This window comes from Schistocerca cancellata, chromosome 2, assembly GCF_023864275.1.
Source record: "Schistocerca cancellata isolate TAMUIC-IGC-003103 chromosome 2, iqSchCanc2.1, whole genome shotgun sequence".
NCBI lineage: Eukaryota > Metazoa > Arthropoda > Insecta > Orthoptera > Acrididae > Schistocerca > Schistocerca cancellata.
Window position 1 is genome coordinate 123,066,135 of NC_064627.1, and position 21,998 is coordinate 123,088,132.

General features: G+C 45.2%; 1 protein-coding gene across 1 annotated transcript in view; it reads right to left on the reverse strand.

Annotated features, from left to right (window-relative positions):
• Window positions 1–21,998, reverse strand: part of LOC126161375 (histone acetyltransferase KAT6A) — a 286,383-nt gene that overhangs the window by 85,530 nt on the left and 178,855 nt on the right. The window contains exon 3 of the mRNA XM_049917149.1: window positions 5,563–5,778. Coding sequence (XP_049773106.1) covers window positions 5,563–5,778 — 216 coding nt within the window. The remainder of the gene's footprint in view (window positions 1–5,562; window positions 5,779–21,998) is intronic.

Genomic DNA, 21,998 nt, shown 5'->3' on the forward strand with positions numbered 1-21,998 from the left:
ATACTCGAGCCACCATACCAGTCGGACACAATACATATGTTCCATCATTTTGCAAACACAGCTGGTGAGGGAAATGGGGCAGAAGCTAGAAGGAAGGTGTTTGTCCTTACAGGGCTTAGGTATGAGTATGACAATAGCATCATGCCGGCGTTTGGGAAACGTGTCCTCTGCCCAGATGCATAAGTATGAAGCAAAAAGTTCTTGCTTGCAAGAGAAAGGTCCTACAACATCTGAATGTGAACATCGTCTGGCCCTGGGGCAGAGGATCGGGATGAAATGAGAGCATGATCTAGCTACCTCCTAGTAAAGATAGCAATGTAGCACTCACAATTCTGAGAAGAGAAGGGTATCGCACAAGTCTCCTCCACTAGTTTCTGATGGAGGAAGGCATGGTGACAGTGGGAGGAGCATGAAATCTCCGCAAAATGGCAGCCCAAGGTGTTGGAGATAGCAATAGGGCCCACGATGACATCGTTTGCTACTGTCAGGCCGGAAATTGGCAAATGGATTGTGGTACCAGAGAGCCATTAGAGATTGGCCCACATGAGAGTGGAACTGTTAAAAGAACTAGTGGATGAAATCCAGCTAGCTTTCTCGCTATCTCAAAGAACGTGATGGCACTGTGCATGCATTTGTTTATAATAAATGCAGTTTGCCATCATAAAACGACAGTTAAAAACATAGAGAACATGTCTCCATGTGCACATTGCCCCACGGCACACATCTGTCCACGAAGCTACCACGTTATGAGATGGTAAAGAGGAAGTGCAAGGAATCAAATGTTCTGCTGCGGTAATAACAACATTTGTATGGTATTCCACCTGGTTATAACAACTGGGAAAATCTTTTTCATCAAAGGTTGCCAGGGAAGAATAAAGCCTCCAGTCGGCCTTAGTAAGCTTAGTCTGTTCAGATATGGGGTAGGAGTCAGCAAACCAATAGCAGACGGGAAATGGTCGCTCGAGTGTGTGTCAGAGAGAATGGACCACTCAAGACGATAGGCAAGCTGGGCAGTATAGAAGGATAGGTCCAAATGGGAACAGGTGAGTGAGGAGTCTGAAAGGAACATGGGTGCTCCTGTGTTAACGTGAAAGAGGTTAGGTTGATTAAGGGGTCAGCCAAGAGGGCACCTCTTTGGACATGTTCTAGGAAACCCAAAGGGGATGATAGGCATTAAGTTCAACGAGCAGCAGACAGGGGTGGGGCAGCTGCCCAATAATCTAGAGGAAGTCTGCCCCGGTGACACAGAATGACGGAGGGGTGTCAGTGGTACAAAAGGAAAAGGTCAAGTAAGGAAGGAGCACAGAAAACTGCAACAGCTTGAAAATGGGTATCCAGGAAGATGGATTGGCTATGAACATCATCCCGTATGAGCAGCATAACGCCCCCATGAAATGGAATGCCGACCTCAGGGAGGAAGGTCAAAACAGACCAGGAAGGAATGCAAAAGCTCAAAGTGATCGTGAGGACACAATTTTGTTTCCTGAAGGCAGAGAACAAGTGGACACTGTGATTCTAACAGCAGCCGTAAATCCTCTTTGTCAAATTGAAGGCTGCATACATTTCATTGGTGAGTCACGACGAGGAAAAAATGAAGACGTGTCACCTCGGCAGTTGCCGAGTGCCAGCCTGTGAAGGCTGACAGCTTCAGGGCACAGAGGCAGGAGGACCTTGCTCCATGAGATCTAAGGAAGTGTCAGCTTTTTTCTGCTGTTGGCCTGCAGAGTCCAGCACAGAAAAACGGCTGGTGGTGCGCACCAGAGACACAGAAGCCAGACGGGCAAGGTTATCACGTGGCGACACCGTCAAAAAGGATCTTTGAGTTGGCGAATGCGAAGACTGTTTGCCTTCGACTTCTTCGAGCCTTTCCGGTTAGCAGAGGAAGACTCAGGTGTTGGTTGGTAGGACTGACATAGGAAGTCTTCATGGGAGCATTCCTTCTGTCCTTCCTGGCCTGCCAACTGTGTAGCTGGTACCATCGCCCCGTTGGGGGCGAGAGATTGATGGCTTGCTGCACAGCTGGACAAGGAGACAGCAATGATACCATAACACTGGGTGATTTCACAACCTCAGAGCTGAATTCAAGGTAGCATGTCTGCACGGTCATGTCCTTCGTGGAGCGAGATGTCGCAAGAACAGTACTGTAAGTGCCAGACAGTAGAATGCAGGGTTTGCGACTAGCCAGTAACTTGCCAACGACCGGGTAGGATACTTTTTACTTACTTGGATTTCCTGGACAGCCCATTCATCGAGATACACAGGACCATCTCAAGACAAGGTGGCATGGTCGCCATTGCAGTTGATACAGCGGGGAGAAGGAAGCGGACAATTGCCTTCGTGTACATCCCTATCACAAGGTTACACATGTGGCCAGGTATTGACAACGACATTCGAGTGTGGTTGAAACGATGACGGCGGCAGCCGCGCAACGGGTTCACAAGGTACCATAGCCACTCTATCAAAGGTGAGAAAAAGTGTCTGTATGGGCACCAAGGAGGTATCTACCTTTTTCATCACCCGATGGACAGCAATGACACCCTGGTGAGAGAAGTACATTTGCATTTTGCCCTCGGTCAGACTGTATAGCAGCCTAGTGTAAATTACACCACAGGAAAAATTGAAGTTCTATGGGCCTCAACACAAACAGGATAGCCATGGAGAAGCAAAGTGGCAAGCAGTTGTGCTTGAGAATCAGAAGCAGGCTCCAAAGGCAGAGTGTACCACTGCATAAAAAAAGAGCAGGATTTCACAGGGCTGGCAATTGCATCAACATCTTTCTGAATTAGAAAAGGATTTGCCATTGCAAAGGACTGACCGTCTTCAGTATGGTAGACATGGGCCGCAAAGATGACGGCTGGCTCATTATGAGAAAATCCCCCATGACTGCCAGCGTCTCTGATGGCACGCTCCTTCTAACTGGGGCAATTTGGGAAGGTAGTAGCTCAGGCAATCATCATCTCCCCCCCCCCCCCCGGCCTGGTCAGTACCAGGAGGTACGTGCAAACCTGACCTGTTGACCCTGGGCTAGGAATTATACATTACCCGGTCACACTGGGCAAGCCTTCAGGAGTGCACAGGGAGGAAGGGGAAAAAAAGCTACCTCCAACACCGAAGGGGAGGAATGATAGGAGAAGGGGAACAAAAAAGAAAGAAGAAACGAAAGACAGTGGAGAGACTGTTCCGATATCAGCGACTGAATATGCAGACTGCATTTCCAATACCCAGTCAGATGGGGAAAAAGAACAGCAAGAGGATGGACATGCTGCAAAGCTGAGGCCCTGTGGTAGCCAAGCACGAACACACCAAAGAGTGGTGAGACCATGGGGACGGGGTACAAGAACTGACGTCAAAGAGAGAGCTCTTCCCCAAGTGGCACACATTATGGGAACAATGTAGAAATCGAGGTCAAATCCCAAGGGGAACCACAAAAAAGCCAGAGGAAGAACAAAACGAATGGGAGTGGTAGCACAAGACAAGAGCTGAAAGGAATAGCAAAACCAAGGGAACAGCCAGGTCATCATAAAGGGAAGCACCAAGGAGGAACGGGGGATGTGGGTGGGAGGGAGGAGCAGGAACTAGGATGGGAAGGAGTGGATATAGGAAATGGAATGCAGCCAGGGAGAGAAGAAAGGATGCAATCATTCGGGGCCACAACGTGGGTGCACTCATGTAACACCTCGCCCCACACCGTCCCATCCCAGGTGCATAGGTGGCACATCCGGTGTCCATGACAACAGACAGAGCACCTGCAATGAAACGGGAGCACATGGGATTTGTTGGATTGCTAAGAAAGAAGCTGCAGTGCACAGAAGAATTATTGTACAGCATTCACTACATTTTGCACCAAGAGGTACTCCATGCAAAAGCAGCAAACTACCTTATATTTCTGGTACAGGTTATGGGACATATGAATGCTTGTAACACCAGCTTGCAAGGTGAAAATAAATCAATTTATGAAATGACAGAAAGCTTGCCCTGTGGGAAAGATATCTTTCGTCAGAGAACGCAGCCCATTTTCCTACTCTGTCTTCTGTCCATGAAAAGAATTACAAGGAGTTCATTTCTCTAATTAGTACAATAAAACTGAAAATTCTCAAGTGATTTGATGATGTATTAAATCAATCCTAAGCTTTCGAATTGTTTGAGATAGCATCTATGACTACTCCTAACAATTGCAAATGGAATTAATGTAATTTTAATCTTAGAGAGAGGTTCCTTTTGCCCAGACATTCAACAGAATTTTTTCAAAATGTTCCAAAGCACGAGTTTCTTCACCTCCATTACAAAGCCACGAAAATAATGTCAATGTTTGTCTTGTAATACGTTTAAGCTGGATTCTCGCGTCTTGAAGATGTGTTCACAAACATCTGATGGGATACCGTTAATAACCCTTTAAGTTCATCCTTCAATTGGTGCATAGTTGGTCGTTTGTTAATTCCTGGTTGCCATGCAAAGATAGAATTTTTGGGGAAACTTGTCATTCAGCAGACCAATCGTTTCACAGGTTGTGTGACTCGTCGCACCATCTTGCTGAAACCAAATATCGTCATTTTCATCAATAAGAGTGAAAAAGTTGTCATCTCCTCCATGACGAAATTAAACGTCAACGAACAATTCTCACCACACAAAAGCTATCAGGCTACTAATAGGAAGAATCGCAGATAACAAACGTGAGAAAACCACAGCTGCCAACAATCATATTAAAAAAAAAGAGTGCAAGATTCAAATTCGTCCTTACTTCCCGGGCGCCCGTTATAAAATAGCTTATCACCTGCCTATATCTACATAATATGCCTTTATCTACTTTTAGCCCTTGAAAACGGACAAATTAACAAGATAGAGTTCTTCAGCATCAGTTTTCACCCGTAGCACTGAGTATTAGCAATGCCCAAATTGTGGTATTACAAGGCGATTTTTGAGAAGAGTTTCAAAAAAATTAGAATCAATAGGAGAATAATGATGATTTCTTGTAGTATTCGAACACTTCTCACCTGTTACGAAAAGCAGCGAACGGTGGACGGGCTAAGTCTTCTCTTATTTATCTATTTAGTTTAATATTTTGATTGCAAGTATCTTGAAACTGAGGGTGTTAAACTTTATAGGAAATAGTAGGAATAAAAAACCGAAAATCAGTTATTTCAGGAACCGGTCATTTTACGCGATTTTAATAGACAAGGTTAAACTGGCGCTGTTAAGTAACTATATAACAGAGAACTGGTTGTTTCAGCGATAACCGCCATCCCTTGCTTATGGGTCCCAGTCAGAAAGCCTAATAAAAACCCAGTTTTATTTTTGCAGAATGTGATTCTGTTACCGGCACTTTCCATGTGCAGTATATTTGAGTACAGGAGCACCTGTGTACCAGTTCTGTTCACAACATAAGAAAATACTCCAGGAAAACTTAAGTCCTCTGTGTGTCCTGAATTTTAGATCCTCGTCCCCAGGACACTCAGCAAATTGAATCTATCAAAACTACACGCACCCCCTTACCCTCTGGGCGCCGCAAGCACGAGTCTGACCATCGCTACACCTGAAACGCCACGCTAATTAGTTTTGGCGTACCTGGTCCTTGGGCTGGGCGCAGCCGGCGCAGGTGCGGCACTCTTCGCAGTGCCACGTGGAGCCCGCCGACAGCACGGTGGCCAGCTCTTGCGCCAGGCACGACAGGTGCACCGAGCTCCCGCAGCCGGCACACTTGCGCAGTTCCTCCGCACGGCCGTTCTTGTTGCGCGACGCCGTGCCCAAGCATTCCCCACAAATCGGCAGTGGCGCCGAAGGCTGCAACAACACCAACAATATGCTTTATTATATGCTTCTGCCTTGCAGTTCAGCGTAGGCAACTTTTTTGGAAAACCCTAATGACAAACGTCAGACAGAAAAGTATTCATATGTAAGTATCCCGTTTTGATTTAAGTGTTGATTTCTGAATTGGATAATACGAAATAGGATGAATGGAAGTAGTAGTTCGAATGACGCCAGTTTACTGTTACCTGTCACTGTCACTGTTTCCTTGCATCCACAACGCGTTTCGAATGCTTAAACCTCCATCATCAGATGGGTTTACATATGTTTGTATGACATAAAATAATCAGCAAGAACATTATGACCATCGACTTACTTAATATCGGAGTAAACCCGTCCAGGCGATAGCAGCGTCAAATGGCGAGAAATGACTGCTAATCAGACACACACACAGTACATGTCGTATCCGGTGAACGTGCAGTCCGTGTGGAGAATGGGGAAGGCGCGCAAAATTTCTGAGTTTGACAGAAGGCAGATTGTGATCGCTCGGCACGAGCATTTCGAAACTACAAGAGTTGTCGGGTGTTTGAGGAGTCCTGTGGTGTCTTCAACACATGGTGAAACCAAATTAGAATTATATTAATAGCGTCAGCTGCTGACAGACTTTGATATATATATATATATATATATATATATATATATATATATATATATATATATATCAACATCAACATGGACAGGTGAAAATGTGTGCCCCGACCGGGACTCCAATCCGGGATCCCCTGCTTACATGGCAGACGCTCTATCCATCTGAGCCACCGAGGGCACAGAGGATAGTGCGACTGCAGGGACTATCTTGCGCACGCCTCCCGCGAGACCCACATTCTCACCTTGTATGTCCACACACTACATTCGTAGTGTCCCACCCCAACACACTCATTATCGTGGAAGACATTCTTACAAAGTCCCGTAAGAGTTCGGGGAACGTACGTGCATTCGCAGATAAGGTCATGGCCGGTATTGCCAGAATTATATACATATATGGATATGGTGTCTGTTCTTTCGGACATGTCCATAAAAGTGAAACCACGTCCAGACGACGTAGGGTTGGGCGGCCACCCCTAATTACAGATGGCTGGGCAGATTGGTAAAACAGGACATTTGGCGAACTGTGGCGGAACTTACATCAGACTTTTATGCTGGGCGGAGTATAAGTATGTCTGAACACACAGTACACTAAGCACTCCTAACGATGGTGGTCCGCAGTATGTGCTAATGTTAACACCACGACTGAAATGGGCACGTGGCCATCGGCACTGGACACTGGCGCAGTGGTAGAGCATTGCGTAGTTTGTCGAATACCGATACCTTCATCATACCGATGGGAGGGCGCGAAACCGTCGTCTTCCAGGGGAATAGCTCCTTGACACCTGTACTGAGGGACGGAGACAAGCTGGCGGCGGCTCAATACGCTCTGGGGAACATTCACGTGGGCATCTTTTGAGTCCAGTGCAGCTCGTGGGAGGCACCATGACGGCCAAGCAGTATCGCAGACTGGTTGTAAATCACATACACCCCTTCATGACGATGTTTCCCGACGACAGAGGCATTTTTCAACGAGATAATGCGCCATGTCACGAGGCCAGGGGTGTGATGGAGTGTTTCGAGGAACACAGTGGCGAGTTCCAATTGATGTGCTGCCCCTCCCCCAACACATCATACCTGAACCAGATCGAACACACTTGGGATGTGATTGAACGTGGCGTCAAGAGTTCATCGTCTGCCCACACAATTCACGTGTACTGGGTGACTACTACTACTACTACTACTACTACTACTACTATTATTCTTTCTTTATTTTCTCAGACGTTATGCCTGGTCAAAACTGGAAAGTGACGCGGACCTTGATCAAGCGTGACTTCCTTTTAACTGTACGGTATGTGTTATATTGCATTTAGGAACTTTCAGGTAATTGAACATGTATCAATAATTACGGATTTCTGTAGTTGTATATATAAGTTTGGATGTAGCTGTATTGCATTGATGTACTGGTGGATATTGTGTGGTATGACTCCTGTAGTTGATAGTATAATTGGTATAATGTCAACTTTATCCTGATGCCACATGTCCTTGACTTCCTCAGCCAGTTGGATGTTTTTTTTTTTTTTTTTCAATTTTTTCCTCCTGTTTTCTTTTGTATATTTGTTGTATTGGGCATGGCTATTTCGATTAGTTGTGTTAATTTCTTCTTTTTATTGGTGAGTATGATGTCAGGTTTGTTATGTGGTGGTGTTTTATCTGTTATAATGGTTCTGTTCCAGTATAATTTGTATTCATCATTCTCCAGTACATTTTGTGGTGCATACTTGTATGTGGGAACGTGTTGTTTTATAAGTTTATGTTGTAAGGCAAGCTGTTGATGTATTATTTTTGCTACATTGTCATATCTTCTGCGGTATTCTGTATTTGCTAGTATTGTACACCCGCTTGTGATGTGATCTACTGTTTCTATTTGTTGTTTGCAAAATCTGCATTTATCTGTTGTGGTATTGTTATCTTTAATAATGTGCTTGCTGTAATATCTGGTGTTTATTGTTTGATCCTGTATTGCAATCATGAATCCTTCCATCTCACTGTATAGCTGTATATTAGCCATGTGTTGGATGCGACTTGGTCGATGTGTGGCTGTGTTAGATGATACGGGTGCTTGCCATGTAGTGTTTTCTTTTTCCAATTTACTTTCTTCGTATCTGTTGATGTTATGTGATCTAAAGCGTTGAAGAAGTGGTTATGAAATTGCAGTGGTGTAGCCGATGTATTTATATGAGTGATTGCTTTGTGTATTTTGCTAGTTTCTGCTCGTTCTAGAAAGAATTTTCTTAAATTGTCTACCTTATGTCGATAAATCCCCTTCCTCCTTCCTTTTTGCTTAATGTCAATCTTTCTGTTGCTGAATGTATGTGATGTATTCTATATTTGTGGCATTGTGATCGTGTAAGTGTATTGAGTGCTTCTAGGTCTGCGTCACTCCATTTCACTACTCCAAATGAGTAGGTCAATATTAGTATAGCATAAGTATGTATAGCTTTTGTCTTGTTTCTTGCTGTCAATTCTGTTTTCAGTATTTTTGTTAGTCTTTGTATTTTTCTTTTAGTTCTTCTTTAATATTGGTATTATCTATTCCTTTTTTTGTCTGTATCCTAGATATTTATAGGCATCTGTTTTTTCCATCGCTTCTATGCAGTCGCTGTGGTTATCCAATATGTAATCTTCCTGTTTCGTGTGTTTTCCCTTGACTGTGCTATTTTTCTTACATTTGTCTGTTCCAAAAGCCATATTTATATCATTGCTGAATACTTCTGTTATCTTTAGTAATTGGTTGAGTTGTTGATTTGTTGCTGCCAGTAGTTTTAGATCATCCATGTATAGCAAATGTGTGATTTTGTGTGGGTATGATCCAGTGATATTACATCCATAATTTGTATTATTTAGCATGTTGGTTAGTGGGTTCAGAGCAAGGCAGAACCAGAAAGGACTTAATGAGTCTCCTTGGTATATTCCACGCTTAATCTGTATTGGCTGTGATGTGATATTATTTAAATTTGTTTGGATATTAAGTGTGGTTTTACAATTTTTCATTACTATGTTTAGGAACTGTATCAATTTAGGATCTACTTTGTATATTTCCAATATCTGTAGTAACCATGAATGGGGTACACTATCAAAAGCTTTTTGGTAATCAATGTATGCGTAGTGTAGCGACCTTTGTTTAGTTCTAGCTTGATATGTCACCGCTGCATCTATTATCAGTTGCTCTTTACATCCTCGTGCTCCTTTGCAACAGCCTTTTTGTTCTTCATTTATAATTTTGTTCTGTGTTGTATGTGTCATTAATTTCTGTGTAATGACTTAAGTTAATATTTTGTATATTGTTGGTAGGCATTTAATGGGGCGATATTTAGCTGGGTTTGCTGTGTCTGCTTGATCTTTAGGTTTCAAATAAGTTATTCCATGTGTAAGTGTATCAGGGAATGTGTATGGGTCTGCAATGTAACTGTTAAATAATTTAGTTAGATGTGAATGTGTTGAGGTGAACTACTTAGGCCAGAAATTTGCTATTTTATCTTTTCCAGGGGCTTTCCAATTGTGAGTAGAATTAATTGCTTGGGTGACTTCACGTTGCAAAATTATCACTTCAGGCATTTGTGGTATCATCTTGTATGTATCTATTTCTGCTTGTATCCACCGTGCATGCCTGTTATGTTGTACCGGGTTTGACCATATGTTGCTCCAGAAGTGTTCCATGTCTGTTACGTCTGGTGGATTGTCTATTTTAATGTGTGTGTTATCTATTGTCTGGTAAAATTTCTTTTGGTTTGTGCTGAATGTTTGGTTTTGTTTCCTTCTATTTTCACTTTTTTTGTATCTTCTAAGTCGTTTGGCCAATGCTTGTAATTTCTGCTTCTTTTCATCTAATTGCTCTATCGCTTCTTGTTGTGATATTTTACCTAACCTTTTTCATTTTTTTCCCTGACATTTCATTTCTTATAAATTGTGTTATCTGTCCGATGTCTTTTATCAGTTTTTTAATTCCGATCTGTAGCCTGTGTGGCCATGCTGGTTTTGTGGGTTTCTTGTGTGTGTTGGTTGGTTCTGATCTCTGCTTAGTGTTTATATTTAGTGTGGTGAGTGCTCCTATATAAACCAGTAGTTGTAACTCTTCCATAGTTGTGTTTTCATTTATTTTGTTGTTTATGATTGTGTTGATAGTTTTTATTGTTGTTTCGACTTGTGGGTTATTTGGCGGTCTATGCAAGAATGGTCTAATGTCTGTATTTGTGTCTTTGTATTCTATATATGTCAGCTGAAATTTTTCTTCTATATCTAACATGTGTGTTACTTCGAGTTCTACACTCCTGGAAATTGAAATAAGAACACCGTGAATTCATTGTCCCAGGAAGGGGAAACTTTATTGACACATTCCTGGGGTCAGATACATCACATGATCACACTGACAGAACCACAGGCACATAGACACAGGCAACAGAGCATGCACAATGTCGGCACTAGTACAGTGTATATCCACCTTTCGCAGCAATGCAGGCTGCTATTCTCCCATGGAGACGATCGTAGAGATGCTGGATGTAGTCCTGTGGAACGGCTTGCCATGCCATTTCCACCTGGCGCCTCAGTTGGACCAGCGTTCGTGCTGGACGTGCAGACCGCGTGAGACGACGCTTCATCCAGTCCCAAACATGCTCAATGGGGGACAGATCCGGAGATCTTGCTGGCCAGGGTAGTTGACTTACACCTTCTAGAGCACGTTGGGTGGCACGGGATACATGCGGACGTGCATTGTCCTGTTGGAACAGCAAGTTCCCTTGCCGGTCTAGGAATGGTAGAATGATGGGTTCGATGACGGTTTGGATGTACCGTGCACTATTCAGTGTCCCCTCGACGATCACCAGTGGTGTACGGCCAGTGTAGGAGAGCGCTCCCCACACCATGATGCCGGGTGTTGGCTCTGTGTGCCTCGGTTGTATGCAGTCCTGATTGTGGCGCTCACCTGCACGGCGCCAAACACGCATACGGCCATCATTGGCACCAAGGCAGAAGCGACTCTCATCGCTGAAGACGACACGTCTCCATTCGTCCCTCCATTCACGCCTGTCGCGACACCACTTGAGGCGGGCTGCACGATGTTGGGGCGTGAGCGGAAGACGGCCTAACGGTGTGCGGGACCGTAGCCCAGCTTCATGGAGACGGTTGCGAATGGTCCTCGCCGATACCCCAGGAGCAACAGTGTCCCTAATTTGCTGGGAAGTGGCGGTGCGGTCCCCTATGGCACTGCGTAGGATCCTACGGTCTTGGCGTGCATCAGTGCGTCGCTGCGGTCCGGTCCCAGGTCGACGGGCACGTGCACCTTCCGCCGACCACTGGCGACAACATCGATGTACTGTGGAGACCTCACGCCCCACGTGTTGAGCAATTCGGCGGTACGTCCACCCGGCCTCCCGCATGCCCACTATACGCCCTCGCTCAAAGTCCGTCAACTGCACATACGGTTCACGTCCACGCTGTCGCGGCATGCTACCAGTGTTAAAGACTGCGATGGAGCTCCGTATGCCACGGCAAACTGGCTGACACTGACGGCGGCGGTGCACAAATGCTGCGCAGCTAGCGCCATTCGACGGCCAACACCGCGGTTCCTGGTGTGTCCGCTGTGCCGTGCGTGTGATCATTGGTTGTACAGCCCTCTCGCAGTGTCCGGAGCAAGTATGGTGGATCTGACACACCGGTGTCAATGTGTTCTTTTTTCCATTTCCAGGAGTGTATTTGTGTTTGTTCTGGTGGCTGTCTTAAGATACCGTTTTCCACTGATTGTTTAATTGATGCGTGTTGTTCTTTGTTTGTTTGCTCTGGGATGTTTGAGTCCATTACTGTATTTTCTTCTTCTTCTTCTGATTGCACATTATTTTGTTCCAGTCTTTGTTGTACCTGTTGTTTGATGTTTTCTAATTCTGACTGGGGTATCATGTTATTTTTGATTATTACACGGATCTGATCAGCTAGTCGTTGTTCTGTTAAAAATTTTAATTCTGGGTATCTGATAATAAATGTTGTGTATACTTGTGATCTGTATCCAGTTGTGTTGGTTCCTAGTTTTGTTGCTTGGTAATAATAGAACATGAGGTGTCGATTAACTTCATCTGACCATCTCATCCTCTGTCTTTGTTTCCCTTCTAGGGTGGTTGCAGGAAGCATATCCTGCAAAACACCTCTATTTGGATTTAAATCATTTTCCAGTTGGCTAGCAGTGTCGTTACCATTGTGGGCGGGCATAGGGTTCAAACGTCGTCCCCGACCATGACGGCGCTTGTCAGAGGCTTCTTTAGTTCTGTCCTGAACCAACTAATCACACTAAAAGGGGGGGTTAGCCCTATTAGTGGTTCGTTCTTTTCGTCGCCTTTTACGAATGGCAGAACATACCGGAGGCCTATTCTTTTCCCGGGCCTCCACGGGGTTTATTATTATTATTATTATTATTTTGTTTTGTTTGTGGGGCTCTCAACTGCGCGGTTTTCAGCGCCGGGGTAAGTCCCAATTTTTAACTCAATTCAATCTAGCAACGGTCACGAATGATGATGAAATAATGAAGACAACACAAAATCCAGTCCCCGGGCAGAGAAAATCCCCAAACCAGCCATGCGTACTTGGTAACTTGTGTGGGCAGATGTGATGCCCACAACCTCTAGCGAACTACCAAGGCCTCACTGCTTTATTTGCCACAACGCGTCGCCGCTGTTATCTGTGCCAAAGATGGACATACCGGCTATTCGGTAGATGGTCATAATCTCCTGGCTGATCAGAGTGTGTGTGTGTGTGTGGGGGGGTTACGATCCAGTAGTAACAGGCGCCTTTCTCTGTCGTAACAAATCACATGTAAACCATCGTACTTCGTATTTTAAAATGAAATTGTAGTTGTCTCAGTCTGTGAAATGACAGGACGGCCATTAGTCGCCAAGTGAGGACCATTTTGAGGTTATACAAAGAAAATTATACACAGAAATATTGTAATATAAAATCACAGTCAAAGTAAATATTAAATTAACAAAGAAACTAAAAATTTTGAAGTAAAGAGAAAAATCATCATTTTTAAGTTTGCTTAACGATGAGGTACTCTACGGATGATTAAGAAAAACGAAGTTGTTTTCTGCTTTGCTATCAAGATCACTAGAAGCAGCAGCGAATACAGAAGAACGGAATGTATACTGCGTGAACTCAAGCCCTGCCTTATGAGATAAATAAAAAGTTTTTGAATTCAAACATTACAAACCAAGAACATACTGGACATCTTTCCCTGAAGCATATAAAAATATAAGTTTTTAGGAAACCTATTCACAGATTTGATAATAGCCGATTGTTTTTTATTTGTACCTTGTTACGACGTGCCTTAATTTGTGGCTTTCTGTATTTTGGGTTACAGGTGTTTTTCTTTCATAGTTTGTCATCTGTAACTATAGAGAACTTACCGTAATTTACACCGAACACTGGCGTGTGAGGAGTGCAATTCTATTGTCATGTAATAAAAAGAAAATTAAGTCCCCTGAGGATGCTGTGACTTCAGCGAAACATGTCTGGGTGAAAGGAAGAAAAAACTTTGCTCAAAGCGGAACCTATCCAAAAACGAAATTTATTTTCCAGCAAACATGTGCACAAGGGTGAGCTTCAACTCAAGACGAAACGAGTAGACGAATATACTCCCCCTCCACCCACACAAGTTTATCTCAGTGTAAATAACACTACCTGTTCGATTCGTAATAAAGGAGAAGAAAAGCCAATTATGTGATCAATATTTTTATTTGACAAATGCCGAGAAGAATGTCTGGGGTGCAATGGCAGTTGACAGGAACAGAAAAAAAAACTGGCCAAAGAAAGTTTTGCACATCAGCATGTCTGAGTAAGAGTGTACGAAATGGCTCTGAGCACTATGGGACTTAACATCTTAGGTCATCAGTCCCCTAAAACTTCGAACTAATTAAACCTAACTAACCTAAGGACATCACACACATCCATGCCCGAGGCAGGATTCGAACCTGCGACCGTAGCAGTCCCGCGGTTCCAGACTGCAGCGCCAGAACCGCACGGCCACCACGGCCGGCCAAGAGTGTACGCTTACATCCAAGAGGAATAGGGAATGGAAGAATAAGCATTACGAAACTGAAAAAGTAGTGAATCAAAATCAAAACGGTAGCCAAAAAAAAGGCACTCTGTTCGATAGTGGAACTCTTTGAGCCTCTGTGAAAGCAAAATCTGGTCGAGACGTTGCTGCTGTAGCCTCCCCAACTATTCGACGGTGCCCCTCCTAAAGCCACCCGGTGTGCGAGAGGGGTTCTAGTGACAACCCATTGTAAGTCTTAACTGTCCCAATCGGCATCGTGTCAGAAGATACTGCAGGTCACGTTATTCCATTCCATTCATTCGTTCCTCCTGAAGATAGGAATGGTGGGTTCATGAGCTATCGTCTTTACAGCCCATTCTATCACCATAAACGTGACTGGAGGGCTGGAAAACAACCATTAGTTGGAAGATATGCACAGCCCCCAAATGGGCCTCGATAGGACGGAGCGGCGTCATGTCACATGACACACTCCTACAAACGTGGGGGCAGCATGTCTTGAACGAGGCGTTCCCTTGCGTGCCGCGGCCAAGGCGGGTGGGAGGAGGAGGAGGGGGGGGGGGTTGCGCTCTGTTCGTAACGAATACGTAGAGGCCAAATTAATTGTGTGGGGGCCGCTCCGTACTTTCTTCGTCAACGCACCCCTCTCACTTTACTTCAGAACGACAAAGCGCAATTCTACTGTGCATCTAACGGGATTTAACAGGCCACAAGTTGTGTTGATGTTGACCATGGGTGACTGCTACGAGGCAGGTCTTCAACATTTTCTCCCACCATGGCAGTTGAATGTTTGAATGACATCGCTATGGTGAACACAAAATCAAAGAGCTAACTTCCCGTTTGATACCCACTCTTTCCGTAAAGTGATAATGTATGTACGAGACAAGTGTGAAAAGTCAAACTGACCCTTGCAGGACTTGAGACCGCGCATTGTAATGAGCTGCACAGAGAATGCGTATTTACTTATATCTCCATTCCACGGCAGAGATTTCCCGTGCAAAAAAATTTCACCTGTTTACTTTCTGGTTGTTTAGCGTTTTCCGGGCGAGTTAGTTATTCCATTTTCGTTATTCATCGAATGAAAATCCAAATACCGCATCAATTAAACACCCCGAAAAATACTCAGAAAGAAAGTTACTCATTGTGAAAATACAGAAGGGAAATACAAAACTCATTCCTTATTTATACGATAACATTGACGAATATTGAAATTTCTCAAAATATAGAACATTACACTGCAAAGTGCCACTGCGGGCCGAAAGCCCAGGGCCCGCATCTCGAAAAGATACGAGGGAAGAAGAGCGGGAGGCGTACGAAACCTTGTTTTCTTTATAACAACAAAAAAATTAAAAAACCTGGGTCTATATGGCTGCGGATGACAGCACCCTGTCATAGGGCCCCTTGCCAAGGCTACGGACAAGATATCAGTGGGACCTGCGGCGAAGTTCGTAACGGCGTCGGTGGCGGAAGAAACAAATGCGTAGAGCGTCTCCACTGAGAGGACGGCTACAAAAGGCGTGTTAGGCGCAGTCTAATCAAAACCTGGCAGAAGAGCTAGGGATAGTCCAAGTGATTAACAAAAGCTCATGAGCAAGATCCCCACCAAAACCAAATATAACAGAAGTTTAGCCTCGAAAAATGCTAGGGCATTCCCCGCAGTCCACGTGCATTATCACACTACTTTCCTCTGTGACAAATATGCGAAGGCCATCGAGTCCAGGACAGGCTAGGTTAACGCAGCAGGTCCTAACAAGAGTAGCAGCTTTGGATGTTGAACCAATGGTTGGAACAGGAAGAGTGATCGTCGACATGATGGAGACTAGGAAATTGACAAATTCACAAGAGACACAATGGAATGGAAATAACGCCAGAGAACTAGGACGTGGAGATAAGTTGTTGCGTTGATGCTAATAGTGAAGGGAGAAACGGTGTGGGTATGATCCTACAGAATAAATTGAAAACAACTTAAGTAATTGCAAGTACGAATAGTGACCACATTGTAGGTGTCACTAAGGAGGGTTTGGTCTTTCTGGGACGATCTTGAGCAGGAATTCATCAGTATCCAAGACAGGGAAATTTGTTTCTAGATGGTGCCCTGAATGGAAGTATCAGTAAAGCCGAACAGGGCTTTTGTGAAGAATGCTTGGTGGTAGTGGTCATAGCGGGAAGAAAAAGGTGGAATGTGAGTCGTGAATTTTGCTTTGCCATTTGACTCAGCGATATGCAACACCTTTTTCCAGAAAAATAAGAGGCACACAGTAACATATAAAAGCGGTTGTACAGACAGTCAGATGGATTTCCTACTGCGCAGAAGGTATCAGTTACAGGACGTATAGATCCGCAAGGTTATAAACGGGGAATAGATTAGATGGGTAGATCATATAACTAATGAGGAGGTATTGAATAGGATTGGGGAGAAGAGAAGTTTGTGGCACAACTTGACTAGAAGAAGGGATCGGTTGGTAGGACATGTTCTGAGCCATCAAGGGATCACTAATTTAGTATTGGAGGGCAGCGTGGAGGGTAAAAATCGTAGAGGGAGACCAAGAGATGAATACACTAAACAGATTCAGAAAGATGTAGGTTGCAGTAGGTACTGGGAGATGAAGAAGCTTGCATAGGATAGAGTAGCATGGAGAGCTGTATCAAACCAGTCTCAGGACTGAAGACCACAACAACAACATGTAACGAGACAACATACAAGTGTTGGTGTTAGAATGGATGTACCGCTTTATTAATAGAACAAAACAAATAGTGCAAGGTGTACAGAAGTGGTGCAAAACAAATGGTGACGCCATTTGGGAAGTAGAAGATGTACGTGACAAAGCATCATGGGAAGAACCCCATGTAGACAGTGAAACTGAGCGATAAGGTACAAGAGACAATCAAGGCGGAAAGGTGCCCAGAAAGTAATGGGATTAAAATGATGAGAGTTACACGAAGACAAATAAAATGGCTAGATGAGAGTTACACGAAGACAAATAAAATGGCTAGAAAGACTGTGGCAAAATCAAAGGCAGGTGCATGGTCTATGAGGAACTGGAGAAAACAGACGGGTGCGGAGAGTTTTAGAACAGCTATAGCACAAGGTCACGTCTAACAAGAGTGAGGAGTATAATAAATTATTTCGCTATATCACGGATGCGATTATACTCTTTATCTCTAATAGCTTTAGTGATAATTTCTGTGATTTCGTTTTTCAGTATATTTTTTTTTAAGTAACTGAGACGCTGAAAATCTCACTTTTGCCTTATTTCTTCCGTTTGTCTTCATACAAGCATGTGTTTCTTTGTTACTTGTGACATTAGTAATAATAATAATAATAATAATAATAATAATAATAATAATAATAATAATAATACAGTTCACGTATGTTTTTATTTACTAGATAGCTGAGTTCACTAATGCAAAAATTTAGTTAAAATCCTTTTACTAATGATGTATTCAGAATTTGTTTATCTTACAGCTACTAAACTACGTTGGAAAGCGATTGGTTTGGTGACGTTCATTTCGCCTCAACAAATACATATTTGCGTTTTCTAGAAGTCGAACCTTGTACTCCAATTTTCTCACTGAGAAGTCCGTTCAATGTTTTTGTGTAATGCAAGTCATTTGGGTGCATTATACTCCGTATCATCACAGTCCGCCGTCACCATGCTTTTCTCCTGCCCAATGACCACTCTGCACCTGACACTAAAAGAAATTCGCTGAAATACAGGTAGAGGAGTAGTCTTTGGCCGAGTTGGATTATAGTACTATTTAATGGTGAAATTCTAATAATTCGTGTTCTTTAATGTGTTTATGTTGTGGTCAATGATGTATCCCGCTTCCGAACAAGTAGGTTTCAGAGGCTTTTAAGTTCAATCGACATTTTCTATTACGATCATTTTATTACAAATTCATTCTTTAGTTGGAATACGTTACAGGAGGGAATGCCACTCCACGAAGGAAGAAGTTTTACGCAAATATGGGAAAAATATTGTAAACACCTGCTCAAAGCGGAAAATTCGGTATCAGTATTTTGGAGGTGTGGCGGTGAAGATGAACTCTGACTTGATGCAACAGACATAGCACGAAGAAAGAATTCCAGGTGACTGGAGAGATTTTTTTTTTTTTTTTTTTTGGTTGGGTTTAAGGGCGCTCAACTGCTGAGGTCATTAGCGCCCAGTCACTGTTGTTAGAGCACATGGAATCTGGTAAAACTCAAGGGGATGGAGGGGACACCAGAAGGACCTGACAAAGATGCAGACAAAATAAGTAAAAAGATTAAATGTCTTTGGACAAGCCAGTTAAAGTTATAAAACGCAGAATACGAGCAGCTGCTCGAGCGTCATCAGCTAAAACATCCGGTAAAGTAGATGGCAGGGACAGGACAACACGAAATTGACTAAAACGGGGACACGACAATAAAACATGGCGCACTGTTAATGCCTGACCACAAGGGCACTGCGGGGCTGGGTCACCGGAGAGCAGGTAGCGGTGGCTAAACCGGCAATGCCCAATCCGCAACCTGGTCAGAAGCACCTCCTCGCGCCGAGATGGTCGGGAGGATGTTGTCCAAGCAGTTGGGAGCGGTTTTACTGCCCGGAGCTTGTTTCCTTGGAGGGATGACCAAGCATCCCACCACAACGACACAAGCCTCTTACATACATCCCCACGAACGTCGGATGACGGGACACAATGGGAGGCTGGCCGAGGCAGGAGGACTGCAGCCTTGGCTGCAGCATCCGCAGCCTCATTCCCAGGCACTCCTACATGTCCGGGAACCCACAGAAAGCTGACAGAACCACCATTATCAGCGAAAGAATGGAGGGACTGCTGTATCCGTTGAATCAAGGGATGGACCGGATAGGGAGCTCCAAGGCTCTGAAGAGCACTGAGTGAGTCAGAGCAGAGTACATACGATGAAAGGCGGTGGCGGCGGGCATACTGAACGGCCTGATGGAGAGCAAAAAGCTCGGCCGTAAAGCTGGAACACCATTCGAGGAGCCGGTATTTAAAGGTGACGGCCCCAACTACAAAGGCACAGCCGACACCATCGTCAGTTTTGGAGCCATCGGTGTAAATAAAGGTGTGACCGGCAAGTCAAGCACGAAGTTCGACAAACCGTGAGCAATACACATCAGCCGGAGTACCCTCCTTCGGGACTGAGCTGAGGTCGAGATAAATATGAACCAGAGCCTGGAGCCAAGGTGGTGTCGGGCTCTCACCCTCTCTGAAGGTGGTAGGGAGGGCAAAATCCAATTGTCGAAGCAGGCGACGGAGCGGACTCCGGGGGCAGCAGGGTAGACACATACAACCCGTACTGACGGTCGAGAGAATCGGCGAAGAAGGACTTGTAAGAGGGGTGGTCGGGCATAGACGACAGCCGGCAGGCATATCGACACAGCAGTACGTCGCGCCGGTAGGTCAGCGGTTACTCGGCAGCTTCAGTATAAAGACTCTCGACAGGACTAGTGTAGAAGGCTCCGGTCGCAAGACGTATCCCCCGATGGTGGATGGAGTTGAGCCGGCGTAAGAGGGACGGCCGAGCGGACGAGTAGACGAAGCTCCCATAATCCAGCTTCGATCGGACTATGGACCGATACAAGCGAAGCAGGACAGTGCGATCCGCTCCCCAAGATGAACCGCTAAGAACTCTGAGGACATTAAGGGAAAGTGTACAACGGGCCGCCAAATAAGAGACATGTGGAGACCAACACAGTTTCCTGTCCAACGTGAGCCCTAGAAACTTAGTTGTGTCCACGAATGGGAGAACAACGGGACCGAGATGTAAGGATGGCGGAAGGAACGCTTTATATCGCCAAAAGTTGATACAAACCGTCTTTTCTTCAGAGAACCGGAAGCCATTTGCCACGCTCCATGAGTAGAGGCTGTCTAGACAACGCTGAAGGCAGCGCTCCAGGAGGCATGTTCTCTGGGCACTGCAGTAGATCGCGAAGTCATCGACAAAGAGAGAGCCTGAGACATTAGGTGGAATGCAATCCATAATTGGATTGATCGCGATGGCAAAAAGGGCTACGCTCAAGACGGAGCCCTGAGGCACTCCGTTCTCCTGGAGGAAGACGTCGGACAATACGGAACCCACACGTACCCTAAACTTTCGATCCGTTAAAAAGGAATCAACAAAAAGGGGCAGGCGACCGCACAGGCCCCACCTGTGCATAGTGCGGAGGATACCTCCTCTCCAACAGGTATCATAAGCCTTCTCCAAGTCGAAGAACACGGCTACCGTTTGGCGCCTTCGCAAAAAGTTGTTCATGATGAATGTCGACAAGGTCACAAGGTGGTCAACAGCGGAGCGGCGGCGACGAAAGCCGCATTGGACATTAGTAAGTAGCCGTCGAGATTCAAGAATCCAGACTAACCGAGCATTAACCATGCGCTCCATCACCTTACAGACACAGCTTGTAAGAGAAATGGGGCGGTAACTAGAAGGAAGGTGTCTATCCTTCCCGGGTTTGGGTATAGGAACAACAACGGCGTCACGCCAACGCATGGGGACTTGACCTTCGGTCCAGACGCGATTGTAGGTACGAAGAAAGAAGCTTTTGCCCGCCGGAGAAAGGTGTGCCAGCATCTGAACGTGAATGGCATCTGGCCCCGGAGCAGAGGACCGGGACAGTGCAAGCGCACGTTCGAGTTCCCGCATAGTAAAGGGGGCATTATAAGTTTCCAGATTCAGCGAGTGGAAGGAAGGTCGCCGAGCCTCTTCTGTCTCTTTCCTGGGAAGGAAGGCAGGATGGTAATGGGCGGAGCTTGAAACATCCGCGAAAAAGCGGCCATAGGCGTTGGAGACAGCCACAGGATCAACAAGGACCGCATTACCTGAGGTCAGGCCAGGTACCGAGGAGTGGGCCTTAATGCCCGACAGCCGGCGCAGGCTACCCCAAACGACGGAAGAGGGAGTAAAACCGTTAAAGGAGCTGGTGAAAGAGGCCCAACAAGCTTTTTTACTGTCTTTGATGACTCTACGGCATTGCGCTCGGAGTCGTTTGTATTCAATACAATTCGCCAACGTAGGATGGCGGCGAAAGGTGCGTAAAGCACGTCGTCGAGCACGGATAGCGTCCCTACAAGCCTCGTTCCACCAGGGGACGGAAACGCGACGTGAAGAAGAAGTAGTACGAGGAATGGAACGTTCGGCAGCATTGATGATAACAGCCGTGAGGTATTCGACCTGACTGTCACAACTGGGAAAATCGTGGTCCGGAAAGGTCGCCAGGGATGAGTAAAGTCCCCAGTCAGCTTTCAGTATGTTCCAGCTCGAAGGACGTGGGGATGGGGTGTGGTGCAGGAGACAAACGACACAGGGGAAGTGGTCGCTCGAATAGGTGTCAGAAAGGACATACCACTCGAACCGACGGGCAAGAGTGGTAGAACAGATCGAGAGGTCCAAGTGGGAGTAGGTATGAGTAGAGTCCGAGAGGAAAGTCGGGGCGCCGGTATTGAGGCAGACAAGATTGAGATGGTTGAAGACATCTGCCAAGAGTGAGCCTCTTGGACAGGATGCAGGAGAGCCCCAAAGGGGATGATGGGCATTGAAGTCGCCAAACAATAAAAACGGCGGGGGAAG